At 50.7% G+C, this 8,859-nt stretch overlaps 1 protein-coding gene across 5 annotated transcripts in view; it reads right to left on the reverse strand.

Moving 5' to 3' along the window:
- Positions 1-8,859, reverse strand: part of KLF8 (Kruppel like factor 8) — a 44,424-nt gene that overhangs the window by 7,437 nt on the left and 28,128 nt on the right. For all 5 annotated transcript variants that reach the window (XM_027836789.1, XM_027836791.1, XM_027836790.1 and 2 more), the window contains 2 exons: positions 5,746-5,854; positions 5,420-5,556 (listed from right to left, as the gene is read on the reverse strand). In XM_027836789.1, the coding sequence (XP_027692590.1) occupies positions 5,420-5,556; positions 5,746-5,854 (246 nt within the window). The remainder of the gene's footprint in view (positions 1-5,419; positions 5,557-5,745; positions 5,855-8,859) is intronic.

Consider the following 8,859-nt stretch of genomic DNA (forward strand, 5'->3'; position numbering starts at 1 on the left):
GGGAGGAGGCGTCTGGGGTCAGTGCTACACAAAGGGAAGGTACGTGACCCAGGAAGTCAGGAAGGACACAGGAAGGAGGCGTCTGGGGTTGATGTTGCATTTAGGGAGGGGATTAAGCAAAGGGAACTCGTCCTCTGCCGTCTCGCTCCCACGTGGCACAGCCCCCTGCTTCAGGAGCACATGCTCCGGCTACTTCCTTGTATCCTGTACATTCCCCAGCTTATCTCACATAGCACTGCCCATTGCCTCAGGAGGGTGAGCTCCGGTTACTTCTCCGTATCCAGCCCATCCCAGTTCACCACAACTCCGCCTACCACAGCCCCTGCCTCGGGAGCGTGAGCTCCGGTTACTTCCTAATACCCAGTTCCTACCCCATCTTGCCACAACCCCCACTTGGCAGTAGCCAACATCAGACAGTCCCTCACACTTTCTTCTTTCCTTCCTTCCTTCCTTGGAGGCAGAAGTTCCAATCCTGCCCCTGCCATACTGTGTAACTATGGGCAAGGCTTCTTACTCTTAGAGTCTCAGTTTCCCCATATGTCAGATAAGTCTGTCAAATACAGATCATAACACCTGTAGTCCTCTCCCTTGAAGGGCTGCTGCTGTAAGGCTCCCTGGAGATATTCTATGTAAAGCCCCATGGAAATGTCCCAACTAATATCTCCTTCACGGTATTGTTAGGGAGAAATCTCATGCTTTTATAAACAAAAGCACTTGACAAACCAGATCCCCAATAGTTACTACAACTCCTGCTCCCATACATGCTGCCTGGGCCCTCACTGGGACACAGCAATCCTTTCACTCTTCCCTGATCCACTCTTCCATCCAACTCCCACTCCCCACAGAAGCTGTTCTGAACCTTCTCTTCTCAAGCTTTCTACCTTACCCCTGACCCCTTCTTTCCCTCTCAGCAGAAGAGACCACCTCCTACTTCACTGGGAAATACTGAGGCTATCTCACCCTCTCCTCCTCAGTCACACCTTTCAAACTATGCAAGTACTATTCCCAGCCTCCTCTCCTCCTTTTCCCAAAGGTTCTGAGGATCCTATGGCCCTTTTCCTCCCCAAAAGCAACCTCTCCACCTGGACCTTTGCTCTTTGTCCCCTTCAGTCTCCTATGGCAGCTGGTCCCATCAACACCCCCCCCCACCTCTCTCTCTCTCTCCCCTCCCTCCCTCTCTCTCTCTCTCCCTTTCTCTCCATCCCTCCTTCTTTCCCTTCCTCCCTCTCCAATTTTCAGTTTCACTTTATTGCTAGCTGTCATCACACACATCCAGGTCTCACAACAGATAGAAATGAAAGAAAGAAAATTGTTACAATCAATTTCGGTTTTGCCTAATGATATGCTGACCAAAATGAGAACCCAATGAAGTAGATGCACATTTACAAAAACATAAGGTGCCCAGATAAACAGAACAAGAAAATGAGAGCTTAAATAATCTGATCTCAGAAAAGAAACCCACTGACCAAGCCATGAAAGAGAAGGAAGTCTCCACCTCAACAGGGTCATGAGAGAATTGTACAGAACACACAAAGGACATTGTTTGCAAAAATAGGAAAAGAAGGGCCTTTTCTGAGTCAAATATGGTCCTGATATAGCAAAGAAGCCACAGCAACCCAAGGAAAAGAATCTGCACGGGGGTCAGGCTGGATTATAATCCACAAAGGCAGGCTAGGTTTAATGTTACGGAAATGACAAATATAATGGATCATATTAATGACAAAAAAAAACCCAAGAGCCACAATTGTAATCAACAGATCTAGAAAAAGACTCTGGTAAAATACAACAGCCATTTCTGTAAAAACACTACAAAGGCCAAACGTGGTGGTACACACCTGTGATCACTGCTACCGGGCTGGCAGATCTCCTAAGCTGGGCAGTTCTTAGCTATTTCGATTGAGGCAGTATTATGGTGAAACCCCAGAAGCAGAGGGTCACCACATTGCCTAAGGAGGGGCAAACCAGTCTGGGCCAATTAGTGGTGGGACCATGGCCTGTGAGTAGCCCCTGTACTTATAGCCTGTGCAAGATAGGGAGACCCAGTCAATGATAGATAGATAGATGGATAGATAGACAGAGAGATAGATAGAGGAATGGATAGATAGATAGATGAATAGATAGATAGATGATAGATGATAGATATAGACAGATAGATGAATGAATGTATGGACGGATAGATAGATGGATAGATAGACAGATAGATAGATAGAATGAGATATCACTAAAAAGCCTAAGAATAAATGGAGCATTCCTTAATATGGCAAACAGTATCTGTTCCAAACTCCAGACCTAGCATTATCCTTGCTAAAGAAATGCTAGAGACCTTTTTCAATATGAGCAAGGATAACAGAGAGCATGCTCTTACTTGATATAGCCCTGGCAATGCACACTAGCAGAATAAGACAAGATAAACAATTGAGAAAATAAGCCTGAGCAAAGAGGAACCATGTCATCATGTGTAGATGATAAGATGTTTTTACTTAGAGAACCCTAGAGATTCATAATTAATCACTTCATGAAGTAGCAGGGGCAAGGGGAGAAGAACGAAAGAAGACAATAAAAGCCAACATTTCCTTCTCCTCCAAAGCCTGTCACCTTTGTTTAAAATCCCAGACCAGTTCAACCTCTTTGCTCATACATTTCTGCCCATATAGTGAGAGACAGCCTCAGCCCTTCACTCATCCCAACTCAAAGGCAGTCAACCTCCTCCATCATGTTCCTATTCTTCACCTACCATTCAGCATGGATTGAGTGCTCCTTGAAGAGAGCCTTTATGCCCACATACAAGAGGGTTTCTTTTTCAGTTGGACTCACTCACCTGAACAGGGATGATGGGGGAGGGGGCAGGGAAAGAAGGGGCGGTAGGATGAGATGACTGATATTAAAGTTAGAGTCAAATAAAGTGACCAATGAGCTCATCTTAGGTACTGGCTAACAGTGGCTTATTTTCCTGAGCTCAAATCCAGCCTCAGACACTTGCTAGCTGTGTGACCCTGAGCAAGTCACTTCGCCCTGTTTGCCTCAGTTTCCTCATCTGTCAAATGAGCTGGAGAAGGACATGGCAAACCCCTCCAGCATCTTTGCCAAGGAAACTCCCAGTGGGATCACGAGAGTTGGACACGACTTAAAAATGACTGAAGAACAAAACATACTCCCCCTCTTCTTTTCCAGTGCTCTGTCTTCTGGTTTTATCCCTGTCCTCTTTCACACAGCCATCTTTTCAGAAACACAGTCTCCCAATTTGCCAGCCCCCTGGCCTCTCACTCATATGGTCCAGTTCTTTCCTTTCTGGAAGGTGGTGATTCCACGTGGCCCTCTCTGGTCCTCCTTTCCTCAGTCTCTGACATGTCTCAGAGAGTGTCTGAGGAATCCCATTTGTTAGTTTCTGCAGGGTGGGAAGATGTCACTTATCTGGGCCTCATGATTGCTCTCTATCCTGAGCAACTCCCTGCTGACTTACTAGCTCCTTCCTCATTTACCCAGCTAAGTGTTTGATGAGTGACTGAATGAAATCATTCCCTACTCTAAAGGGAACCCCAGAGAGAGGCTGGATTGGAACTAGGGTCTTCTTGACTCCGGGTCCTGGCCTCTATCTGATGCAGCCTATTCTGCCTCTATTCAAGTCTGGTACTAGCTGGTACTAGCAAGGCAGAGGGCCGAGGTGAGCAAGGCAGCAAGACAACTTTTTTTGAAGTTAGGATGGTTGCTTCGGCCATTCAGCACCAAGAAGACAGCAAATAAGGGGGTGAAAAGGCATACTTCAGGTTTCTATGGAGAAGCCTTCCCTGGGTCCTCATCTTATGCCTCAAGAGCCCTGGGCCTTCTTTGAGCCAACCAGTTGGCCCAGGGGCATTACTCCCCACCTTGAAGATGGCTCTCTACCCCAGGAGAGGCACCATGATGCCATGGAAAGAGCCTGGATTAGAAAGAAGCCAGAGGACCTCAGTTTGAATTCCACTGTGTGACCCTGGTCATTGATACTTACTGCCTGAGTAACCTTGGCCAAGTCACTTTGCCCCCTCCCCAGGCCTCAGTTCCTTTATCAGTAAAATGACACATTGACCTAGATGACCTCTAAGGTCCTAGCCAACTTTCAATCGAGGGCCCCCAGGAAGTGGCTGGCAAGGTTCTGAAGACTTTCTAAACTGGTGAAGCTCTGGGTCTTGGGCCATAATGGGAACTGGGAGTTCAAAAATGCGGTAATCACTAATGAACTTTCCCTCTAGCCTTTCACCTTGGGGGCCAAGCAGGGCCAGTGATCTGAGTGACCAGCCCTGGTATCAGCAACCTGTGCAATAAGCTGGTTTGGATCTCAAGCCTAGAAAGAGAGAGGCAGGACAAGCCCAGGGAAAGCTTGGTGGGGGAAACAGCCCTCAGATACACAAGAGTAGGCAGCAGCAGGCTGAGAGTCGGACTACCTTCCTGGTAGAGCTGCCCCCTCAACATGGAGAGCCAGTGACCAGGCCTCCCAATGCACTGGAGTTCAACTTTTGACAGAGGAGGAAACTGAGGCTCTTGGAGACAAAGTGAATTGCTCAAAGTCACACAGCCAGTAAGTGTCTGGAGTGAGATTTGAACCCAAGTCTCTTGACGCCAAGTGTAGCATTCTTGGCATCATGGCCATGCTCTCTCTCAAGAACAGATGAAGAAACTGAAGCCAGGAAGGTTGCCCCATACCATGTCTACCATGGTGGTTCTCTTTCAACTAAGTCCCACGCCCCCATTCCTTCACAAGGGCAACTGGCTTATGAGACCCAGTCACTGCGGGGAGCACTGGCTCGCACCGGCCACGTCCAGCCTAAAGGACAGATCAGGACCACGGCACCCGTGAGAAAAGGCCCGTCCCAGCAAAGCTGGCTGGGGAGCCATTTGGGGGCACCTGCCAGTTTACAAAGCACTTTACATATATTATCTCATCAGATCCTGGGAGACAGGAGTGAGAAAAGAGAGGGGAGAGAGGGAAGGAGAGGGAAGAGGGGGAGGGAAGGGGAGGGGGAGAGAAGAGAGGAGAGGGAGGACAGAGAGGAAGGAGAGGGGGGAGAGGGGGGGGGAAAGGGACAGGGAGAGAGAGAGAGAGAGAGGAGGGGGGGGGAGAGAGGAGGAGAGGGGGAGAGAGAGAGGAGGAGAGTGAGAGGGAAAGGGACAGGGGAAGAGAGAGAGAGAGGGCTGCAATACTCAGAGGCTGGTATGAGAGCATTGCAACTGCCCCCGAACACCAGGTGGGGGTGAGTTCCAGCAGCAAGAGAAAGCTGGTGGGGGCAAGGGAGGGGGAGAGGAGGAAGGAGCCCGGTGTGGAATGGCAGGCCACACCATCCTTGCTCCCAGGCTCAGACCGAATGGCATGGGACCAAATGGAGCAGGTCTTGGCCTGGCCTGAGGAAGAGTGAGGGGGGACTGTGGGAGGGGCTGCCAGCCATACCAGTGTGGATTCTCCGATGGGCCTTCAGGTGGGAGCTCTTGGTATAGACCTTGTTACATCCTGCGAAGTCACACTGGTGAACGCGCCTCTTCTTTAGGTCAGGAGACTCAGTGTGATGTAACGGGGCCCCCACAGACCTGGGGTGAGGAGAAAAAAACAAGCTGGAAAATGAGTGCCAGGCTTGGGAGACACACATATGTACACACACCTGCATGTGTGTGCAAGAACACATGTGTGCACACAATAGCTTTCCCAGGAAGGCTTTAAATGGTACCAGCTCAGAGGTTCATGTTCTTTCTGTGGTCAGGGGGCAGATAGATACTCACTCTCTCTGCAGCTCCTGAAAAGCTGCAGACACAGACACAGTCTCCCCTACGCTGTCCTCACTGTCACTCTGCACTTCTACTGGAGACATGGAGCTGGGGTCTAATTTCACTGAAGGGAAAAAGGAGAAAGAGGGTGAGAACGAGCGAGAAGCCTCTGCCCACATCCCCAGCTCAGCCCTTCTCGAAGGGCTGGAAAGGGGACGAGAGGTTTGAGCCCATCAGCCCCTGGATGTGTCTGGTAACAAGAAGCTGAGGGACATGCTAGGAGGGAGGCTCGGAGGTCATCTGGATGTCCTCAGACCTCTCTATTACAGACACTCCTGGAGAGAGCTTGAGGTTGGCACTGTGAGGCCTGATTCCTCAGCCTAGGGAGTACCTAGGAGTGCTTTACTGGGGCTGAGCCTAAATTGGCCCCTGTAACCTCTGCCCATTGGCCCTAGGCCTCCCGCTCAGGGTGAGAAGTCTGCTCTCTCCTCTAGACAGCTGGCGTGGTGAGAGAACTGAGACCCAAAGCCGGGTCTCGAGTCACCTTGGATGACTTCCAAGGCTAGGGCTTTTGGCCCCTCTCCCATTCTGCCTGGCCTGTGGCTTCCCCAGGATCCCCACGCACACAGCCCAAGCTTCCAGAGCTGAGCTAGTAGCAGAGAGCCCCGGCCAGAGTGGGCTCCCTCCCAGGCCACCCCAGGGGAACTTCCCAGAGAAGCTGGGGCTTGGGGAAGGGAAACAGCTGGTCACCGCCCCGTGCCAGGTGGGATGTAAGCATCCGGTGGATGCTGCAGCCTCTGTGCCAAGCTGGCACTGAGGAGCCTGGGAAAGGCAATGGGCTGCAATGAGTATCCAGGGCAGAGACCATCAATGCCACCTTATCTCTGCACGGGAAGTGAGGCATGTGAAAAGAGAAAAAAGATAAGACTTCAAAGGATGAATGGCAGGAAAAGGAGTGGCCCACCCCACATGCTGGGGAGAAAAGGCCTCCACTGGAGGATGGATTCCGGGGCTAGCTCCCAAATACCCTAATGCTGGGCATTCCAAAGTAGGGGCCCGAGCCCTCCCTCCCTAGGCAGGCACTCTCAGCCAAGAAGGGAACGGCAAAGAAGGCAGAGGGTAGCTCTGGGACACAGCCCGGAGGACCAGAACCTAGGGTCCGGGGAGGGGCTCCAGAATGGCTCCGCAGCGGTGACCTGCCTCCTCGGCATGAGGACTTGCAGTGAGGAGCTCTGTCTTCTTCTGCACTGTTGGGCAGTCACTGCCGAAATCGGCCCAGGTTCTTCTCACCACAATTTTACAAAGTCATCTCTTCGCTCCTGGCAAGTTGATCAGGTATTTGCTGCCTTGGGGACCTTTGGCATTCTGCGGTCTGGGGTCTCAGTTGTGGTCATGTTAACCCTCTGCAGTGCTGATGACATTTGGGGCCCCATCCCCCATCCCTCATTCTTCATTCTCAGTTATTCGTTTCAATATTTCAGGAGGAAGCTGTTGTGATTGCATCACCTGGCCCTTTTGTCTGGAGCCAACTCTTTCTTCTAGATTTTTAGGAAGCTGGATCTTTATTCTGACAAGTCGGTGAGTGGTCTGATTGTACATAGCTAGTCACTAACTCTGGGATAATAGTGCCTCCTTCATCCATAAGACCAAGCCTTCTCCCTCCATGCCCTTCGGAAGACGGCCAGCCCAGAGCAATCCCTTCCTTGATGTAAAGGACTGAGACGTCTGCACAGCTGCTCAGCCTCTGGCCCCTCGCAGGCATTCCAGACATTTCTGCTGCTCTCCAGAGACCTTCTTGACCACTTTGTGCTCAGTGACTGTGCCGTCGGTACAGAAGCCACCATGATTGCCATCATGCGCCCTGAAAGATAAGCTGACCCAACGGGTCCCATGCGACGGGGTTTTGTGCGGCCCATTCCATCATCTCCTCTCCTGGCCTGCATCTGCAGTTCTCTTCTTTCTTCTGGTTACATTTATTGAGAGACTGTCAAGACCAACCACCTAGCATGTATAAAGTGCCTACTGTGTGCCAGGCACTGTGCTAGGCGATGGGCATACAAGTACAAAGAAGAAAATAATGCCTGCTCCCAAGGAACCAATGTGGAATGGGAGAGACACAGATCCAGAAAGGCTGCAGAGAGAAGGCAGGGCCTGAGCTGTGTCGAAGGAAGGTGGGGGTTCCAAATGGGGGAAGTGAGGACAGAGCCATCAAGGAACAGAAGTCCATTTGGCTGATTCACAAAATAATGCCCAAGACTGATGTGATTCAGATCTTCCAGTCATATGTCACTGGACAAGGGTCCCTCTCCCCTGCAGAGTGCCAAGAGCCAAGTCTGCCCCATGGCCATTCCAGCAGAGGATGGAGGCAGGGCCATTGGACAGTTGGGGATTTGGTTTTGCTTGACAGCTCAAGAATCCCCCCAAGGGGCAACCAGGTGAGGTGCCACTTTAGACACAACTGGCTCACAGTAGGGTTCCATCAGCAGAGCCTTCAAGAGTCCAGGGCCAGCTGCCCCCATACGGCTACCCAGTGAGGCACCAAATAGAGCATGTGCCAAGAACTGTGCCACATACACAAGGGCAAAGGTGACATGGCTGGTGACCTCAAGGAGTGCACATTCTTTGGGGTGGAAAACAACCAGTACCTAGAAAACTCCACAGCTCTGCGAAAGAACCTTTGGGGGTGCGGAGAGCACTAGATACATCGACTGATAGTGTGAGATAGAAAGAGGTGATAGATCAAGACAGATCTAGACACAGACAAATGGATGGAGAGATGGATGGATGATAGAGACAGAGACTGATAGATGGACAGATAGGTAGACAGATATAGACAGACAGAAGGATGGATGGATGGATAGACAGATGTGATAGATAGATATGGACAGACAGCCTGATGGATAGAGACAGACCAATGGAAGAATGAATGGATAGAGAGATGATACAGATAGAGATAGGGAGATAGAGAGATATAAACAGACAGGTGGAGAGATGGATGGATAGACAGACAGATATGTGGATAGATGATAGATTGATGGGTAGATAGATACAGACAGACGGACGAACGGACGGACGGACGGACGGACGGACGGACGGACGGACGGACGGACGGACGGATGGATGGATGGA

The sequence above is a fragment of the Vombatus ursinus genome, unplaced genomic scaffold (assembly GCF_900497805.2).
Source record: "Vombatus ursinus unplaced genomic scaffold, bare-nosed wombat genome assembly UNPS02014819.1, whole genome shotgun sequence".
Classification (NCBI taxonomy): domain Eukaryota; kingdom Metazoa; phylum Chordata; class Mammalia; order Diprotodontia; family Vombatidae; genus Vombatus; species Vombatus ursinus.